This window comes from Bacillus rossius, chromosome 2 (genome assembly GCF_032445375.1).
Source record: "Bacillus rossius redtenbacheri isolate Brsri chromosome 2, Brsri_v3, whole genome shotgun sequence".
In the NCBI taxonomy this organism is placed as follows: domain Eukaryota; kingdom Metazoa; phylum Arthropoda; class Insecta; order Phasmatodea; family Bacillidae; genus Bacillus; species Bacillus rossius.
In genome coordinates this window covers 18,880,099-18,902,511 of record NC_086331.1, presented here as the reverse complement: position 1 = coordinate 18,902,511, position 22,413 = coordinate 18,880,099, and the positions used below count along the sequence as shown (strand labels likewise).

At 39.2% G+C, this 22,413-nt stretch overlaps 1 protein-coding gene across 1 annotated transcript in view; it reads right to left on the bottom strand.

Moving 5' to 3' along the window:
* Positions 1–22,413, bottom strand: part of LOC134529146 (putative fatty acyl-CoA reductase CG5065) — a 218,543-nt gene that overhangs the window by 62,994 nt on the left and 133,136 nt on the right. The window contains exon 4 of the mRNA XM_063362916.1: positions 11,602–11,747. Within this exon, the coding sequence (XP_063218986.1) occupies positions 11,602–11,747 (146 nt within the window). The remainder of the gene's footprint in view (positions 1–11,601; positions 11,748–22,413) is intronic.

Sequence of the window (22,413 nt, the reverse complement as noted above, 5' to 3'; positions counted from 1 at the left end):
AGTACATGATGCATCACAATATTTGCACTGACGCAATGTATGCTCTTCATTAGTTGAAGTATCCATTGCTGATGATGAAATTTCGACTGATGGTGGTATCACATCTGTTGAAATCTCCTCCAATGTTGTCGTCGTCGTTTCAAACGGGATCTGCACCTTCTCCATCGTAGCTGTCGCCAAGGTTCCCGTGGACGATGGTACAACCTCCGAGTTCGACGTTAAAGTCGGTAAAGATGCCATCGAGTTCGCAAGAACAGATAATTACGCGATTTATGCACCATATTAAACAAACTATATGATCCTTACTCCGTCGGCGTCAGTAACAAACTGAGCGTCCTGGTGTCTAGGACTCGCTTATAAACATGCACTGGATGGAATAATATGCTAGTCAAATCAAGAACCATCTACAATAATACTAGAGTCAAAAAAACATTAAAAATAGAAGCACCGACAACGAATAGGCAGCACATTTGGAAGCACCGACAACGAAAAGTAGCACATTTGGAAGCACCGCCAACGAAAAGGCAGCACATTTGGAAGCACCGCCAACGAAAAGGCAGCACATATGGAAGCACCAACATCAAAAAGGCAGCACAATTGGAAGCACCGACAACGAAAAGGCAGCACATTTGGACGAACCGACAACGAAAAGGCAGCACATTTGGAAGCACCGTCAACGAAAAGGCAGCACATATGGAAGCACCGACATCAAAAAGGCAGCACAATTGGAAGCACCGACAACGAAAAGGCAGCACATTTGAAAGCACCGACAACGAAAAGGCAGCACATTTGGAAGCACCGACAACGAAAAGACAGCACATTTGGAAGCACCGACAACGAAAAGGCAGCACCATCATCGAAAAGGCAGCACATTTGGAAGCACCGATAACGAAAAGGCAGCACATTTGGAAGCACCGATAACGAAAAGGCAGCACATTTGAAAGTACCGACATCGAATAGGCAGCACATTTGGAAACACCGACAATGAATAGGCAGCACATTTGGAAGCACCTACAACGAAAAGGCAGCACATTTGGAAGCACCGACATCGAAAAGGTAGCACATTTGGAAGCACCGACATCGAAAAGGCAGCACATTTGGAAACACCGACAACGAAAAGGCAGCACATTTGGAAGCACCGACAACGAAAAGGCAGCACATTTGGAAGCACCCACAACGAAAAGGCAGGACATTTGGAAGCACCGACAACGAAAAAGCAGCTCATTTGGAAGCACCGACAACGAAAAAGCAGCACATTTGGAAGCACCGACAACGAAAAGGCAGCACCATCAACAAAAATGCAGCACATTTGTCATTGACTCCAATATTCATTGGCTCCAATATTCATTGGCTCCAATATTCATTGGCTCCAATATTCATCGGCTCCAATATTCATGGGCTCCAATATTCATTGGCTCAATCAGTCATTGACACCAACAGTCTTTTGGCTCAAAATTTATTTGGCTAGAATTATTCGAGTCTAAGAGACTAAGAGGCCACATGGCTACGAGTCTAAAATGATCTAGCTGGTTACGAGTTATACATGGCATGCGAGGCTACAGAGCTACAAAGCCTCTAGAAAACGAGTTTACGTGACTGCGAGGATAGAGGTCTACAAGTCTGCATGAGTTCTTGACTACGAAGCTACTCGTCTACAAGGCTCCAATTGCCGCATCTGTCTTCGTCGGAATTTTCTCTTTTGCTCCAACTGCATTTCCAGCATTATGTTATAAGATTACATGGCTACTTGCTTACGTAGCTTCAAGTCTACGAGGCTACTTGGATATGTAGCTACAATTCTACGAGGTCCCAAGACTTCATGACTACGCGACTTTGAGTCATGAGGTTACGAGATTACGTGACTACGAATCTTCAAGTTTACCAGACTGTGAGGCCACAGAGCTACGAAGCTTCTAGAAAACAAGTTTACGTGACTGCGTGGATACAGGAATACAAGTCTGCATGAGTTCTTGACTACGAATCTACTCGTCTACAAGGCGCCAATTTCCACATCTGTCTTCGACAAATTTTCTCTTTTGCTACATCTGCACCATCAGCATTATGTTATAACATTACAAGACTACTTGCTTACGTAGCTTCAAGTCCACGAGGCTCCAATGCATCATGACTACGAGACTACGAGCCATGAGGTTACGAGACTATGCGATTACAAGTCTTCAAGGTTACGTGATCGCGAGGCTATAGGACTACGAAGCTTCCAGATCGCATGGTTACGAGACTGCATGACTAATTGGCCGCATGGCTACGAAACTTCATGTCTCTAACTGACTACAATAGCACTATTCAGTGGTGAGAGTTAATTTATCTCATGCAAAGGTACTTGCTGCAAGTAGTTCCGCTTTTCAACATCAGATGACGTCAACGTGTTGCTTGCAGGTAAATAATATTTATTTCTTTTATGCGGGATGCAGGATGCTCACTATCGAACGCATAAGAAGGATGGCTTCGATAGTCTCCAAGGAGAAAAAAGTTCCTCCTTCCTGCTAGTGCTTCTCAGATTTCTCACGGTCCGCCATCTTGCATTGTGACATCACGGCGGCCATCCTGGATAACCTTGACCTTGATCTTTGACCAAAACCGCAGTATTTAGTACCTACAATTAAAAGTAGTTATTTCTTATCGAGTGAAAGGTTTTTTAATCGATTAAAGTTATAAGACTGGGAAATATATTTTTTTGAATTTTTTTTATCGTTTGCTATTTATGCTCGAAATTAGACCACAAAATCATACCGGGGCCGAGATTTTACATCAGAATCTCTCGCTTTAGGCCACACTCTTCAAATAGTAACTAAATTACAGACCAATAAATTGTTGCAGCACAAGATACTGTAGTTGACAACTGTTTTAATTGAAAAGGTATTTAAAATAGCATGTGCACAAGTAACGCGCACAACATGTGAAGGCCGCGGATCCTGGCGGAGCTGGTGTCGGGGACGCACCACAACGACGAAATACCACAACGCCGAAATGCCAAATTGACCACAACGCCGACAGCTAGAAAACTGCTGTGTACCACAACGCCGAATTACCACAACGCCGAAATACACTAACGCCGAAACATGTCATTGCAGAACTGCCACAAAGGTTAGGTTAGGTTGGACTAGGTTAGGTTAGACTAGGTTAGGTTAGACTAGGTTAGGTTAGACTTGGTTAGGTAAGACTAGGTTAGGTTAGACTAGGTTAAGTTAGACTAGGTTAGGTTAGACTAGGTTAGGTTAGACTAGGTTAGGCTAGGTTAGGTTAGGCTAGGATAGGCTAGGTTAAGTTAGGTTATATTACGCTAGGTTAGGTTACGTTAGGTAAGGTTAGGTTAAATTGTGGTATTTTCGGCGTTAAGGTACATTTAAGAAACACACACAAATTCATTCAGTTGTAATTTCGGCATTGTGGTACACAGCAGTTTTCTAGCTGTCGGCGTTGTGGTCAATTTTGACATTCGGCGTTATGGTATTTCGGCGTTGTGGTAACGACCCGCTGGTGTCTGGCCGTGAGGAAACATATCGGGTGGCAGGGAGGCAGATGACCGGGGCACTGCGACAGCGGCCAGCGCGCGACTGACGACTTGGCAACCCCGCGCGCGGAGTAAGGCTCGCCCCAGCAGAGCGCTGCACATTCGCGACACCCGCGCGCTCTATCGGATGACTGACAGGACTGGCCCTTGTATCCCGTTAAATTATCACAGCTGTGGTGTTGTTTCGATGTGAGTGATAATGGCGCTGTTTTAAATGACCAGATACGTGATTTTTCTGAGTTTTTCTCTCTCAAGGTACTTAGGTGACATCTTGTACAAAATACAGGAGGTGTTTTCGGGCATTATTTTTTTTTTCATTTATAAATTTTAACTTATTTAAATGGAATTATTTTAAAAAAAGCAGTCTATACGTTAACAGGAGTCTAATAACAAGTTTCCTGCGGAATGGCTATGAAACAAGGGAGGTTTGTTTATAACAATGAAAGAATCATTTTTACATCCAACAATTGTAATCCGAGGCTTCAGAGTACAAGCATTGAATATAACATTATATATATTCAATGGTACAAGCAACTCAAGACAATCGTAGGCTACATGTCATTTAGGTAAAAAATATTAGGCCTAGCAAGGAATTAGAATAAGATTTATAGGCCCTTGTAACCAGGAACTACAAGATGAAAATAAACTAACTCTAGAAAAAATAATGAAAACGACATTTATTTTATTATTTATTACTGCATGCTATCGTATCATAGCCTTTTAATGATGGCAAAAAAAAAATAAACATTGATATGTGTATATTACACTGAAGTATTTTAATTTGTCGCACAACTTAACATCTTCTTTCATTCCAATGATAGTCTAAAACAGAACAATTTAAAATGCATGTACATGTATCAACACTTGTTACAACCAAACAGCGCGGATTTTTCTGATTGTATAAAAAATTTACTGTCAGGCAGATTGTAGGATATTATCGTAATATTAGGAAACGAAAAATAAAAAAATAGTTTACGTTTTCGATTATCAGAAAATTGTATGCCAAAAATGAAACCATTTAAATATGGGGTTATGGATATAACTTTAAACTGGCTATTCTCTCAGTAGAGATTCCACAATAGATTCTGTGTTAATTCCTTAATCACTATTTTTGGACTTTTTCCTTGGGTTCTACTCTCTTTATTTGAATATAATTGTGTATTTAACGATATCCCCCCCCCCTTCCCCACTGACTGCCAGACCCACCAGCCGGCCAGATAGGCACGGACTGTCGCAGAAGGCACTGCACATCTGCCCTTAGAGAGCTCACAGACAAACCAGCTCACAGACAAACCAGCTCACAGACAAACCAGCTCACAGACCACTGCCGGCCTTCGGAAGCCCACGGGCGCCGGACACAGCCCATTTTTTTTGACGTGACGTCTAATAAATCTATGAACGCCGGCTGCACGCACGAAAAAGTGTCCCGTTACACACATTGTCCCGTTACGCTGTGTCCCGTTACGCTCATTGTATGCTTGCGCCGCATCTATCTCTCTTCCACTCGATTGGAACAACCATCGATTTGACTTTTTCGAGGCACATCAAATTTGAAACACTCCCATTCGTTTCCTACTTTTCCTATCAACGTCCTATCCTTAACAGAATAACACAGATTGGAAGAAGTTTAATAGCAAACATGTATAACAGTTATAGTTAAAATAATCTTTTCGTTAAAGTAATAAACATATTTGAATTAATGAGTGCAAATAAAAGTAAATTGATCAATTAAATTGTATATTTAATTTCACTCCTTCTTTGTATCCATACAAAATAGTGATAATTCAATAAAAATTATTCAATTTTATTCATAAAAGTTTGCAATCATTTCATCAATAATTACTTATGACGTTGTCACGTTAAACTATCGTCCGTAAACCGACTTTACAGACAACCAATTTTTTTTTGACGTGAATACGTTTTTAAAATTGCTTCCATAGTGGGAGGCAATTAAATAAAAAACGAATGATAAATTCGGGGGATAGCCTACAGTTTGGTGTTGCACCTACAAATCTATCATCTCCATCCAAAATTTCATTACACCTCTCATTACCATCCATCGCAGAAAAGAACAGTCATATCAACGCTGACCCACAGAGCAAAACGATTTGTGAAGAACAACACCTGGAAGCAGAAATAAAACACCTCACCGCAGCTCTAGAAGCAAATGGTTACTCACGGCCGCATAATCCAGCAGAGCGTGAAAAGACGAAGCTAAAGGTTCAAAGAAGTGAGGACTGTGGCGCAAACAGGCCAAGGCGCGGACGTCACGTATCAGATAACGCAAGGCGATGCCGGGTATCGCATCGTCTCCCTCCTCCCCCCCCCCCTACCACCCAACCAGAAGGAAGCGACACCCGGGAAGATGATACGTCTGTGATAACGAGTGTTCGACCACACACGACTTCCAGCGCTCTCCTGCGGGACAGAATCACAACTACGACCTTGAACCGAGCCGTAAAAAATTTTTTGAATTAGTAAACAACCAAATATCCGTCACGGTAATCGAAGCCCAGCCTAAACAGGAATTTTAACAGCTATATCATTAATTCGTTGATTTATAATGTCTACTCGACATTCATTGAACTTGTCGTTCTGCGGAAGTTCGCTTCAATTGAAAATATTTTCTGTTCAATTTTGACATCTTGATATTTATTCCCATGAGCTCAATTGGAGACGGCTTACATACTCACTTTTTGCTCACATCTCATCGGTACGAAAGAAGGCTATGATCGTTTCCTGCTGCGAAACGTAAAATTTATACAGCGCATACTTTTGCATAATTAGCTGCCAAAGTTATATTTTTAACGTTTTTGGGTTGTACAAATAATAAGAATTTAATTTATTGCAGAACTGAAACTTTTTCACTGGCTAATTCATGATATGGTTTGCATTTCTAGCACAAAAACTCATTTCATGTTTCTTGGCTGTCAAAATCGTAACAAATTTGAGAATTTCGATATGCCAGGTAAAATTAATTAATATTTTCTGAAAGAAATTCCAACCATTTCTCGAAGTGGCCAGTGGCAGCACAGTTAAACCTAAATAGTTTCATTTCTGCAATAAATTAAATTCTCCTTATTTGTACAACCCAAAAACGTTAAAAATGTAACTTTGGCAGCTAATTATGCAAAAAGTATGCGCTGTATATATATGTTTCATTTCGTGAAAGTTAAACAATTGAAAAAGACTACAAGTTTATCTGTAATTACTGTAAATATAAAATCTTGACATGAAATGGGAGGCAACCCTTTAACTACACGAACTCTTGCTCCGTGTATGTTGTGCCTCTCACCTGACCTCGAAGCAATACCTAGGGGCATGCATATTTCGCGGCAAGATTCCGAGACTACCTGAAGGTCAAAACAATGTAGCACCGTCTGTGTTTCGTGATTGGGTGAGTTTCTTTCAGGTGCATGTCGATTGTTACAACACTGATCACTAGAGACCTGCAAAAATCGCGGATTCATTCGGTGATAGGCTAGAATTCAAACACATATACCTCTAAGATAATTTTGCTATTGGCTTACTGTTCATCTGGACGAATCTCAACCAGTTATAAACCCTCAACCAAAGAAGGATCTAATCAGACAAACCAGCTCAGACGACTTACAAGTCGGCAGCCAATGAACTTGCGTTATTTTCCCGAGTGTACAGGGGTATGTTCAGTCTATCCTGAAGGCCATCGAAACCGCGAATTTTGCAGGTCTCTACCAATCGCTAGGGGCAGGCATTTTTCGCGAAAAGATCTGAACACTTATTAGACTGCACCAAGGTATACCCGCACCTGTGGTTTCTTCCTTGTGATTGGCGGCCGTCTGCGAGAGAAGTCGTTGCCTTATTTGACCGAGCCACTCAGGACGCGTTTACTTCCGCACTGAATCACTGTGATTGGTGTTGGTTACAATCGATATGTACCTGGGAGGAACTCACCCTATCACGAAACACAGAGGATGCTACAGTGTTTTAACTTTCATCGAGTCCCGAAATCTTTTCGCGAAATCTGCAAGCCCCTACCGATCACATGAAGTCAGTGCGGAATCAAACGCGTCCTGAGTGGCTCGGTGAAACAAGAGGACGACTTCTCTCGCAGAGGGCCGCCATTCACCAGGAAGAAACCGTTGGTGCGGGTATATACCTTGTTGCAGTCTAGTAGACTTTCAAGGTTTTTTTCGCGGAAAATGCCTGCCCCTAGCAATACACAATCGTGGTGTCCCCGTTTGACCAAGTTGAATGTGCTTAGGGAAAATTTGTAAACAAATTTCTATTTTTGAGCTGTCTACCGTTTGAGTGAACTTTGCTACCTGCTTCCGAAGGTACTGCGGACTTGGAATGTAATGCATTTATTTTTCTCTTTGCGCCCACGATCATTTCATTGTGCAGCCTTTGACAACCATGAGGCTACTCATTATGCACAGGCATTTTTTAATGACTTTACGCGACGTACAATTTGAGACATTTACCTTACGAATTTTGGCAATGCTTAATATGATGTACTTTTTTTTAAACATTCCATGTCTTTTGTTGTACTTTCGAAAGCATCGAACAAACTATCCCAAAGGATTTGCAATAATTTTGTACGAATTTCGATGTGTGGTTAGTTCAGCACGTAATTGTCGTGTTAAGACTGTTGTAACGTTTATCAATTAGTGGATAAACTCGTGAGCCAAGTTTACTTTTTCGGAAACTGTGCATGTTACTGTTACGAGCGTTTGACGAGTACTCCGCCCAGGTATTTAGTCACAATTCACTTGGTTAAACACCGAGCAGTTTTTTGACGTAAACTTTGAGTCTGAAGAGTAATGGAACTGCAGAGTGCCCTTAGCTTTAGTATTTTACTGTTGAAGTTGAACATCATTTCTGAATTTTGCGCGCGCAGTGACTCGTCGCATTATTAAAAAAATCCATTGACAATTTGGGTGTTATTGATTATATATTTCTGGCCTATTTATTACAGTAAGAAATTTATTTTTGATATTCCATAATACTTTCATTTCTTCTGAATTTAAAACGGACTTCTAATAATCATAATAGGCCACAATATGGGGCCGAATTCATATGTAATTTACTGTAAAGAAAATGTTAATTTATTTTATGATAAATTTGGCGTTTTAGATGCAGAATCACGCAATGGCAGCCTGGAAACTTTTTTTTTATTTTATCAACATTTTCGCCTATGTGTTTTCGCTAACCTAGGTAAACCCACATTTAGGATTAAGGGTCTTGCAACGGCTCTTCGGCTTTGTCTGGTGACCAATCAGTTAGGACTTTAGGATGGACTAATAGTTCTCTGCATATGCAAAAATTTGTCCAGTGTTCATTGGCTGCTCACTTACGAGATTAATTCGATTAGTCTTTCGTTGAGTATTTTTAACTTGCGCTGAGTCTTTCATTTAAACTGTGGGTCATTCACAGGATTTGGCCAAAGTTTCTGCTCTTTAGCAATATGCATTGTGAAAAATATAATGATTTTAGGAATGTAGTATTTTGGCAATCACATCCCATCTATACTTTTAACACAGGGACATTTATTTTATGGGTTGGAGGGGCCAAAGTAAAACCGTTATGTATAAGCTATGGCTTGGAATGTTATCTGTACAAATAATGTGTTGCTGGTTCTATTAAGGAGCCCGCCTAGTCAGGGGTGTATGTGCGTTAGTGAGGCGGGATGATAAGTGCGACTCTTGCTGGTACTTCCAGCGCGTTATCTCCCCTAAGCGCAAGGCTGATGACTGGCGCACAGTCTTTTGATATTTGAACAGTTACCATGACATTATATGACAAATAAATTAAGATTAAAGAGTAATGACAGTCCCTTTAGTGCTTTCAATAATGTGTACCGGTTTTTTAATGCCTAAAATTTACTCTGAGGACACGTGTTTTATCCATTTCACTTTTTCTAAAAGTAACGTTTAAAAAATTTAATCCGGAAACAAAACTACTTATCTGCCCGCAGTGAATTCTAAAATGCTTTTCGTAAAACTCCACTCGGATATCTTAAGCCGTTTTCAAATCGCGTGGTTTTTTCCTGAAGCTCTGCACACCCTGTGTGTGCTCAGGTAGGCGGGGCTCTTAAGATGTTCTTTCTCCACGGAGATAGGTACTGTCAGGAGAAGGCCTGCTGTGACGTAGTTGAAGTCACTCTTTACCTCACCATCGCCATTTTTCAACGCCCAAAACATTGCGGGAAATGGTGCTTGACCACGCCTGATGATGGTACTGTCAGGAGAAGACCTCGTAGTTGAAGTCACTCTTTACCTTACCATCGCCATTTTTCAACGCCTAAAACATTGCGGGAAATGGTGCTTGACTACGCCTGATAATGGTAAACAAGTACGAATAATAATTTTACATCTTCATAAGGAGTCACTTCCATAAAATGTAATCCTTCCAAACTGTTTCCACAATGCAAAAACTACACTTGAGGCAATGTTTTTGGTGTCCCGCGAACATGGAGTAGACTATCATCTGGACGAAAAGCTGCTTCACGCAGTTTCCGTGTATAATGCGAGCAAAAAAAAAGTGAGTAAAAAGCAGGCCATTCACACGACTTTGTGCACACGACCTGTGCGAAATCAGTTCACAGATTGTAATCTTACTGTTAATTATAGCCACTGAAAATTTGCGATGTATCCGACAAAGTTTGGTAGTGTATGGAAACAAATATATTAACTACTAAATGATTATTCCGTGATACCTGACCAGCAGTTTGTGAACACAGCTTTCAACATATAAATAAATGTGGTTATGTGAAATTTTTAGTTATCAATTATTCATGCCATATTTTTTTTTTGCATTTACATTTATTGCTAGTGACTTGTTCTATATGTTTGCATTAATTTATTTGTAGAGCAGTAATTACGTGAGCATTGTAATATCTCGACAATTTATTGCCCCAATATGACCGATAAATATAAACAGTTCTCTTGTCCCGAAAAAAATGGCAACCTACTCTTCTCTCATTGGATGTTGCAATATTCGTCCTTTGCAGAAATAAAATATTGTTGCGAGCGTAATGGAAGACAAGGCTGCGACGCACGCCAGGTACCTGAGGGGCCTGGCGGTCCCCGTGCGGTGACACGTGGACACTGACGTCACTCGCGCATACCTTTGAGGATTAGGACGGCCCGACCTTGCCACACCCTTTCCCCCGCTCCCTCCTTCCACGGCGCTGTCTTCTATCACTTTGTGGCCTGGGAATCTTGAGGGCTTCCAGAGGCCGCCGCGTGGAGTGGCGTAACTAGCACGCCACTGTGCTGGAGTGTTTCGGGCGTCGTGTCGACACGGATGACGTTCCAGACCATTCGAGAATCATGGCCGACAAGTACAAAAGCAGCGACGCCCGCACCCGAGTAGAGTAGAGTGGGAGTCTTCCTATTGGGGAATGATACAGGCGAGAGGTGAAGAGGGCAAGTGGCCCTTGCTGAGCGAACCGGACCTATCGGGAGGCGACACCTGCGGGAAGGCCTGGCGAGCCAGTCGGGTGCGACGAGCGATAGTTGGGGACTGAACTGCGGCGCGGTGTGGCTGAGTGTGCGAAGGAAGCGGACACAAGAGCGAGCCACTGTCGAGCCAAGCTCCAGTGGAAAGAGTCAATGTTTCAATGACCAGTGGAAGACTAATTGTTGTGAACACAGATCTTGAGTGCAGTAATTTGATTGATATTCTAAACATTAGTAATAAATAGAGACCTGCAAAATTCGCGGATTCACTGACCTCCAGGATAGACTCCACTACACTCTACACACTCGGGCAAATGCCACCTGTTCATTGGCTGCTGACTTGTGAGTCGTCTCGACTGAGTGTCTGTGATTCGACACTTCTTTGAGCGAGGGTCTCTAATTGGCCCTCATTGCTGCAGATTAACAGTGAACCAGTGGTAGAAGCAGCGCTAAGGTATATAATTATTTGAATTGCAGCATATCACGAAATGAATCCGCGAATTTTGTAGGTCTCTAGTAATAAATAAAACTGAATTTAAATAAATTCGGCCATCCTTTGCGAACCCAGTTTCCGCAACAGTACATTCGCTCCCCTCGCGCGCGCGACCCTCCGGCGGGGGTAGTTACTTGGGCGTGATGGCTTCCAGCAGATCCTGGTCTATCCACTCGGCGTACTGCATGATGGTCTCCGGGTCTGCGGGCGGCGGGTACACCATCTCGCCCACCTCCGGGCGGTTGCAGTTGCAGTAGGCCGTGGACACGTGCACCAGCGCCTGCGCCCCACACACACACACACACACACACACACACACTCACCAGTGCATTTGTGTATGGAGGGTGTTGAGAAGCATTTTAAGGTGTAAAATAGTGCTATTTTAGCAGTTTTCGGTTCTTAAATTTAAATATTGTAATGTTAAATTTTTTTATTATTTTAATATTAAATTTGTTTGAGTGATAAATAAGAAATTAATTAAAGATTTGGTGCTAAGGGGGGGAGGTTAGAACCAAGGAGCATGTAAGAAGATCTGGAGTGGACATGTGTAGGGCGAGAGCGAAGCCAGCCGGTTGCGAAGAAGGGTTGAAAAGAAAGAGGAAGAGAGCGTATTTCTACTGCAAACGCAGCCCCAGCCCACTTGTCCTTGAGGTTTGAGTGGCGCTGGTGTGCGGCTACAATGGTGATTTCCTGTAGCGCATATGGCTGTACAAATCGATGGAATTCCAAGCCGGATGGCGTTGCTTTTCACAAGTATTAAAGATTTTTTTTTTTCATTTGTTAACTAAATTAATTCCCAAAACTTTTGAAGCATCAGAAAAAAGTGGCAAATTTTTTAAACGGAAGTAACTAATCTTCGAACTTTTCGAAAAACCTAAGAAAACTATTTAACAAAGAGAAGTTGTTTCAGTTGTAAGTATAATTCTTTACTTTTTTCATAGATTTCCAAAACGTGACGATCAACGACAGATCTGGGAAAAAGCGACAAAGCGGAAAAATTGGACTGCGTCTCCGAACCATGCATTGTGTACAGTGCATTTTGAAGACAAATGGGTCTTAAGAAGCGAAAATCTAACTCGATTAAAGGATGATATGGTGTTCGGTATATTAAGGTTTCCCTCAAAGGAACGGTTTCACAATGCTTTTAAGATATTAGATAAATCCCAACATAAGTTTAAAACATTTCTCTTAAAAGTGTGCTTCGTAGCATTAAAAGACGTACCTTAATTATTTTGCAAATTTATCATTGTTATGGTGACGATGTCAGGGGTTTTCATATTTTTTTAAGAAATATAGTACAGTATGTATTAGCAACTACGTTAAGAACTGTTATTTTATTCACACAGAGAAAAGAAATACAAAATGCTAAAATTTGGCGTCTGTCTTTTTATATCCTATATAGGCTTTTTATAATATGTGTGTTGTAACATGTATAAAAATGTTAAATATATTCAACAATATTTGGTAATTATATATATTTAAAAACTTTTATGTACGCTACTTGAAACTACGTGAAAGGTTTTCAGTCTATAAAGGCCTATTCTATGATTTTTTTAAATTATTAATTCTTATGCAAACAATTAATAAAATTGAAAGTTTCTTACATTGTCAGTATATGCATAGCATTACAGTTATTACAAACAATTCTCTACCAGTGTTTAGCTAAGGTTTGCATGTTACTTTGGTTGAGTAAGTAGACTGGAACATGAACATGATATTGAAAAGACTTCTAACTTCTACTAATACACGTATATTACAAGATATTTGTAATAGATTAAATGAAGTAAGTAAGAATTAGTTTTTTATAAACGTTGTGTATGAAATTATAAAATTTGAGAAGTATAATAACAAAAAGAAGTGCGTTACGAAGACATATGTCGGTAGTGTTACCCACTGAAACATTATTCCCACTTCAACTCTCTGTAAAAATAAAAGTATGGGGTTGAATGCGTCAAGAGTGGTATATAAATAAAATTTGAAGCTTCTTCCTAATTTCATACGCAGGTGTCCCCCACCTATAGTTGCAAACAAAAATTTTTCCTCGATGTTGAAATTTACTCTGCGTATTCACAAAAAAAATTGGCAGTAAATAGGTATTTAATTTTTAAAAATGAAAGTATTCATGTTTCGAAAAAAAGATTAAAGCGGTGTGGGGAAGAATGTTTACAGATAATCCAGTAAAATTTTCAGTTTGATTGTTTTGATAGTTTCGGAGCTGTTGCGAGTTTAGTTTGGAGGATTTTACGGCCGCGCGAGACAAGTTTGGCTCGTTTTCGTTTTCTTCCAGCGTAGGAAGCAGGGAATAAACGCCGATACCCGGCTTCACCTCGCATCCTTTGCTGGCCTTCCCTTGTCCTCTCCAGATGTATTACTGTATATTAGCTCCATGGTTAGAACCCCTAACCCCCCCCCCCCCCCCCTGGCTGCGCCCCTGACACACACACACATATTTAATTTACTTACAAGGTCGTCGCCAGGGGGGGTTAGGGGGGGAGTTGCCCCCCCCCCTAGAGCCCTAGAGATTCAAAAAAATGTAGCCAAATGCAAAGAAATACATACTTTTCCCACAACTTGCCCCCCCACCCCCCTAGGCCATCGACTGGCCATCGGCTGGCGACGCCCTTGTTTACTTATATATCTGAATATATAATTAAATTGGGTTGGGCATTTTGCGTGAAATGTCACTGCTTCATTAAACAACAACAACAAACTAAACATTCGATTTAAACAAATATCATCATGTAAAATAAAGACATAACCTCACAAACCTCCCGCCCGGCTGCATACACAGCGCACGGAAACGTCAACAAACTGCAGCTGATGAGACTTGCGTTTAGAGGTTAAGAAATATTAATTTAACTTAACATATCCTATGATGCTGCGAGGTTACAACACGGAAAGAATCAAAAGTTTTAGTAAAAATAAGCCAAAAAGTAATCATAGAACACTAGATATTTTTGAACTTGAAACAGTTTTTTTTACAAATATTAGAACACAAACAAATATGGCTACCACCGCAGCTCCTGTTGGTCGCACGGAGAAACGGAAACGGAGATCAGCACTGCCGAGCTAACCCGTGCGTGTCCATCTACGCCCGGCGATTTTCTGTAGAGAGGCTGTTCCGTAAGATTTGCCTCCGTTTACGTGATCCGTTACCGTGTCATTGCAGAACTGGCTTTAAGGGGGTGCCTCCCATTTCAGGTCATGATTTTATATTTATATTAATCACTGACCAACTCTTAGACTTTTCCAATTGTTTAACTTTCACGAAATGAAAAATATATACAGCGCATACTTTTTGCATAATTAGCTGCCAAAGTTACATTTTGAACGTTTTTGGGTTGTACAAAAAAAAGGATAATTTAATTTTTTGCAGAACTGAAACTCTTTAGGTTTAACTGTAATGCCACTGGCTACTTCGTGCTATGGTTTGCATTTCTATCACAAAAACTCATTTCATGTTTTTTGGCTGTCAAAATCGTAACAAATTTGAGAATTTTGAAATGCCAGGTAAAATTAAATAATATTTTCTGAAAGAAATTCAAACCATTTATTGAAGTAGCCAGTGGCATTGCAGTTAAACCTAAAAAGTTTCATTTCTGCAATAAATTAAATTCTCCTTATTTGTACAACCCAAAAATTTTCAAAATGTAACTTTAGCAGCTAATTATGCAAAAAGTATGCGCTGTATATATATTTTTTCATTTCGTGAAAGTTAAACAATTGAAAAAGTCTAAAAGTTTATCTTTAATTACTGTAAATATAAAATCTTGACCTGAAATGGGAGGCACCCCCTTAATGACACGGAAACGGACACGGATCTCCCGGAACATTTCACTGTCGCGTCTGCTGCTTCCACAGTGCACGGAAACGTTAACAAACGGCAACCAATCAGAATGCATGTCGAGGTTACGAAATATTATACTAATTTTAAAACTGGGTGAATGTACGCGAGTTAGAAGTTATACTTACTCGGCGTGATAAAAAAAACTTTAATTTCGCATGCAAATTATTAATAGAAGTAAAATAATAAAATAACTGGAGTGATATTATAAATACGGTTGTAATGAATAATAATTTAATTTAGTAAAATAATCGAGATACATTTTTATCAATTATGTAAATCAATAAATATGCTGAATGTTTATTCTTATTTATTAATTTTAATTATTTATCAAATAAAATTGTAATAATTTATAATTTGTAATACATACGGGAACATAACCTCGCTTATATACGATTGAAAATACGCCTGAAAAATATTATAAACACAATTTCTATCACTAATATTCCCAATAAATATATATATTTTTTAATTATATGGACCAATATCCAATATCAATCACTGAAGTATAATGTTTTAAAGCACATATATAATTTGTAATAGTATCAAGCAATTTTATTTTTTATGTAGCCTTTTTATCATCCTGTGAAAATTTCGTAGCATTGTGAATGGGCAATTTAACAATTTCACGACCTTGCCTGTACATTTTACGGTTTTTTTTTTGGTGCTTACATGCATTCGTTATTCATTTTGTGCTAATGTATACAGCCACATGTGCACAAAAATGAAGGCCCAACTTTAAAAAAAATATATTTTTCTTAACACATTTTTATTGAAAAATATTTTGAATCTACATTTGCACTACTTAATTAATTTCTGGCAAATCAAGTTTCAGTTAATAGAAATTAAAAAAAAGTTACCTACAGGGAAATGACACAAACATGAAACGGCTGCTGCTTTGTTAGAGGTCAAATAGGGAAGAATTAATGTCCAGAAAATGCTTATAATATTCTTGAAGCAACACTGGTGATTTAAGAACATGATTTTTTGATTTTATACATAACAAGGTGTGTGTGTGTGTGGGGGGGGGGGGGGTTGTGAAGGGGTTTAAATTTGTGTATGTGGGTGTGCCTTATTTAACTAAGTCCTATAGACAACAGTAGTATAGGAATGACGGACCGGGGACAGCGTCCAGGGGGCGGAGCCGGAGCCGAGCCACATCTCTGACGTCACGTCCATCTCTAACGTCACGGCGGCCATCTTGGACGAGCGTAACGGGACACAGCGTAACGAGACATAACGTAACGGGACAAGTAGATCACGGCGGCCATCTTGGATCCGCCATTTTGGATGACGTCATTTTGTTCTAGAAAATTCCGGCGATGTGTTTTCCGCCATATTGGATGATTACGTCACCGTTGCAGTTTCCGTTATGGTCGCCATATTTAAATTTGGACGCCATCTTAAAAATCTTTAATTATTATCCGATTTTAATGAAAAAATTCCAAAATTCATCAAAAAATTAACTTAATAGAATTCTGATTGATTATATCGATCACAGTCCTCGGTTCGAACCCGGTGAGTGCAAAAAAAATTAAAAATGGCGACAGGCTCCTTCCTCAATGGTGGATTCAGGCAGACTGTCTCCTACCACTTTTTTTCAAAGCATATATATCGTCACCTAGTATGACGTCATGTCCGCCATCTTGAAAATCCGTAATTTTAATGCTAGAGATTCGGGAAAAAAATTTTAAAAAAATAATCAACCTAATTAAATAATAAAAAACTCATTAAAACCACCGTTGCACTTTTCGTAACGGCCGCCATCTTTTAATCAAGATACTGGAGATCACCATCTTGTTTTCGTCCGCTAGAGTGTGCTGATACCATGTTAGTAGAATTATCTGGTCACCACACCTTTGACCTTGACCTTGAACTTTGACCTTGACCTTGAACTTTGACCTTGACCTTGAACTTTGACCTTGACCTTGAAATTTGACCTTTACCTTGAAATTTGACCTTGACTTTAAAATTTGACAATGAACTTTAAATTTGACCTTGATCTTGAAATTTGACCTTGACCTTGACCTTGAAATTTGACTTTGTCCTTGAAATTTGACATTGTCCTTGTTGACCATCATGGATCCGACATTTTATGTTCAGTACATGCTACCAGGAGCTACCACTTGCTGGAGTACGCCATCTTGTGTGTGTGTGTACTTGTATTATAGAGTATTTTTCCATCTGGATAATTTTATTCTAACCCGCTACAGTGCAGTAATCATTTATTACGGAGGTGCCCCCGCCATCTTGAAATTCGACCGTCATCTTGAAATCATGTAATAATGTAGCTAGAAAAGCGGGAAAAATCCAAAATTCATTAAATAAATCACTATTTAACTTACATATCGATTCGATCCGCTCCAGTCCTTGGTTCGATCCCTGGCCGATACAAAACAACTTAAATAAAATAAAATACTAAAAAAGTGTTAGGTTTTAGATAATAAAAGCACCACAAGTTCTTTTAAAAAAATATTTATTACATAAATTCAATACACTACTACAAGTACAAAAAAAAACACTGACAAATTACCAAAACCTTTTGGATTCCTCGATTCAAACAGTCTTCTTATTGTACGGACTAAGCCTTTTACATGACTTTTAATGTCTATCCGATCCGTTCATCACCACAGCCAGAGACGGACTGAAATTCATAGCACTTATATAGTCTCATTAGCCGGTACAACACATGAGTCAAATCAATAACCATGTTCATTATACGTCTCGGAGCATTTTTTATAATGACGATGTAAGCTATCGAGACGTGAAATTAGTTTATTGCACCTATTGCACTGAAATTGTATTCTTTGAACATTATTAGAACAACCGCTTCTTTCATGTCTGCGAGCATTTGAGGTGATAGTAAATGATGCACCGCAGTATTTGCACTGATGCGAAGTACGCTCTTCATTAATTGAAGTATTCAATGCTGATAAAACTTCAGCTGATGGTGGTGGAACAGCACATAAAGAAGTCTCCTCCAGTGTTGTCAGAGGCGTTGCCAACGAGAACTGCTCCAACATCGTCGGCGCCGACGTCATTGTTCCCGTAGTCGATGGTACATCCTCCATCGAGTACGACGTTAAAGTCGGTAAAGATGCCATCGAAGTCTCAAGAACAGGCAATTACACGACTTATGCACCAGAAGAAACAAACTAGGTGATCCGTACACTGTCGACGGCAGTAACAAACTGAGCGTCCTGCTGTCTAGGACTCGTTTATATACATTAACCGGTTTGAATAATACTCTAGTCAAATCAAGAACAATTTACTAAAATACTAGATTCAAAACATAATTAAAAAAATAGAAGCACCATCAACAAAAAAGGAAGCACATTTGGAAGCACCTTCAAAAAAGGAAAAACAATAGGAAGCACCGACTACGAAAAGGCAGCACATTTGGAAGCACCGACAACGAAAAGACAGCACATTTGACAGCACCGACAACGAAAAGGCAGCACATTTAGAAGCACCGACTACGAAAAGGCAGCACATTTGGAAGCACCGACTACGAAAAGGCAGCACATTTGGAAGCACCGACAACGAAAAGGCAGCACATTTGGAAGCACCGACTACGAAAAGGCAGCAGATTTGGAAGCACCGTCATCGAAAAGGCAGCACATTTGGAAGCACCGACTACGAAAAGGCAGCACATTTGGAAGCACCGACAACGAAAAGGCAGTCCATTTGGCAGCACCGACAACGAAAAGGCAGCACATTTGAAAGCACCGACTACGAAAAGGCAGCACATTTGGAAGAACCGTCAACGAAAAGGCAGCACATTTGGAAGCACCGACAACGAAAAGGCAGCACATTTGAAAGCACCGACAACGAAAAGGCAGCACATTTGGAAGCACCATCATCGAAAAGGCAGCACATTTGGAAGCTCCATCAACAAAAAAATAGGCAAAAAGGAAGCACAAGTTACGAGATCTAAGTCTTAGTTAGAAATCAGAATACAAGAAATAAAAACATTAAATTCTTATAATTTAAATTATTTATTTTATTGCTTTACATTATACAAATGCAAGCAAAACAAGCCATTATTGTATGTAGCCAGCATTCCTCAGTTCCTTGAGTATGAAGGATATTTCTTTGATGCACGAATAGTTTCCTGCACAAAGCGAACCATGTAGAAGTCTTAGCCGATCAACCAATATGTTTGGATCTTTCCATGATGTGTAATCATTCTCTTCTACCACCATCTTCCTTGCACCTTTATAATAAATATTATGATCTCTGGTGTCTTCCGTTTTACCTCCAACCTCAGGGTAACTTTCATGTTTGAGACGGTGATCATCACAAGCTTGATGAGATTTATTTAATATATCACGTCGTTTCCACCGTTTCGGTCTCACGACACCGCCACATTCTTCGATCTTGGCAGCTTTAGGTGCTTCATCATAGTGTAATTCTTTGTCAACAGCCTCAGAGTCACTGTAACAATCACCGTAGAAGGAATCGTCTTCACCCAATTTACCGTAATAATTCGATGTTGATGATGTTGAAGTGTCTTCATCGTCTTCATGCTTCCTTTTTAGGAGTCCATCATTTTTACAAAGTAGGAAAGATCTACTTGAATTCGGCTGGAATATATTCTCACTTTTCACGTTAAGGATTCTTCCATTGTCTTCATTCTTCCGTAAATCATCAACCTCCTTCAATTTAAGTTCTTTGTCGAGATCGGAAGAGCCAAGAAAATTATTGTCGTAATGCAGATCACTCTTCCTTAGGCTAGTAGATTCATCGTTGTCCTCTAGCTTGTACGCAGGCTTGGCGTTACAAGTTCTGCCATGTCTTTTTAGGCTCTCTCTCCGCGTAAACGACTTGCTACATCGAACACAACTTATCATATTGCGCAGTGGATTTTTAACACAGTCATTCTTCTCGTGTTGTCTTTTATTCTTTCTCGAGATAAACTCTTTACTGCAAAACTTACACCTATGTTCTTTCGATACAGCGTCAGATCCCAAATCGGTATTCATATTAGTTACTGAGACTAATGCCAGATACCAATTGAGTGTTTTAAATTAGATCCAATACTTAAATAGAAATTTTTTCATATTTCATCAGCGAGAATTAATATATCTCATGCAAAAGTACTTTATGCATGTAGTTCTGCTTTTCAACAACAGATGTCGCTACATGTTGCTTGCAGGTAAATAATATTTAGTTCTTTTATGCGGGATGCGGGATGCTCACTAACGATCGCAAAAGAAGGATGGCTTCGCTAGACTCCAAGGAAAAGGAAGTTCGTCTTGCATGTTGGTGCTCCACAGATGTCTCATGACGTAATATAAATTTAACTGAGTAATGATATTTGTTAATTCCACCTGATAAAAATATTGCAAGTTTTGTTTAGTAGCAGAAATTATCGAATTAAACGTAACTCTAAATAAAATGACATGTCTCATTAGACCAAAAAAAATCCATGCAGAGAGGGTTTCTCAGAATAGTCAGAAACACTTGAAGAAACTACAGGAATGAATGCAAGAACACGGGAAAAACCATCAAAATATTGGCAATTATAATTAGGAGCACACGGAGAAAACCATCATAATATTGACAAGAATAATCAGGAGCTCACAGAGAAAACCATTATAATATTGACCAGATTAATAAGAAAAACTCTGAGAAAACCACCACATGTTTTCTTTGATATCATAAAATTACAGGAAAAAATATTTAAAAATAATAATAAATTAATAAAAAAATAAAAAATAATAAAAAAGATCCATAAACAGTTTCTGATAGCTTGTAAACTTATCATTGTTGAGGAAAGATAGAGTATTTGTACAAGCCAGAAATTTATGAATTTTTTTTTATTTATTATTTTTTTATATTTTTTTTTTTTTTAATATTTTATCCTGTAATTTTATGATATCAAAGAAAACATATGGTGGTTTTCTCCGAGTACTTCTGATTAATCTGGTCAATATTATGATGGTTTTCTCCGTGTGCTCTTGATTATTCTTGCCAATATTATGATGGTTTTCTCCGTGTGCTCCTGATTATTCTTGTCAATATTTTGATGGTTTTTCCCGTGTTCTTGCAATCATTCCTGTGGTTTCTTCAAGTGTTTCTGACTATTCTGAGAAACCGCTCTCTGCGTGGAATTTTTTTGGTCTAATGAGACATGTCATTTTATTTGGAGTTACATTTAATTCGATAATTTCTGCTACTAAACAAAACTTGCAATATTTTTATCAGGTGGAATTAACAAATATCATTACTCAGTCAAATTAATATTACGCCATGAGACATCTGTGGAGCACCAACATGCAAGACGAACTTCCTTTTCCTTGGAGTCTAGCGAAGCCATCCTTCTTTTGCGATCGTTAGTGAGCATCCCGCATCCCGCATAAAAAAACTAAATATTATTTACCTGCAAGCAACATGTGGCGACATCTGTTGTTGAAAAGCAGAACTACATGCATAAAGTACTTTTGCATGAGATATATTAATTCTCGCTGATGAAATATGAAAAAATTTCTATTTAAGTATTGGATCTAATTTAAAACACTCAATTGGTATCTGGCATTATTCTCAGTAACTAATATGAATACCGATTTGGGATCTGACGCTGTATCGAAAGAACATAGGTGTAAGTTTTGCAGTAAAGAGTTTATCTTGAGAAAGAATAAAAGACAACACGAGAAGAATGACTGTGTTAAAAATCCACTGCGCAATATGATAAGTTGTGTTCGATGTAGCAAGTCGTTTACGCGGAGAGAGAGCCTAAAAAGACATGGCAGAACTTGTAACGCCAAGCCTGCGTACAAGCTAGAGGACAACGATGAATCTACTAGCCTAAGGAAGAGTGATCTGCATTACGACAATAATTTTCTTGGCTCTTCCGATCTCGACAAAGAACTTAAATTGAAGGAGGTTGATGATTTACGGAAGAATGAAGACAATGGAAGAATCCTTAACGTGAAAAGTGAGAATATATTCCAGCCGAATTCAAGTAGATCTTTCCTACTTTGTAAAAATGATGGACTCCTAAAAAGGAAGCATGAAGACGATGAAGACACTTCAACATCATCAACATCGAATTATTACGGTAAATTGGGTGAAGACGATTCCTTCTACGGTGATTGTT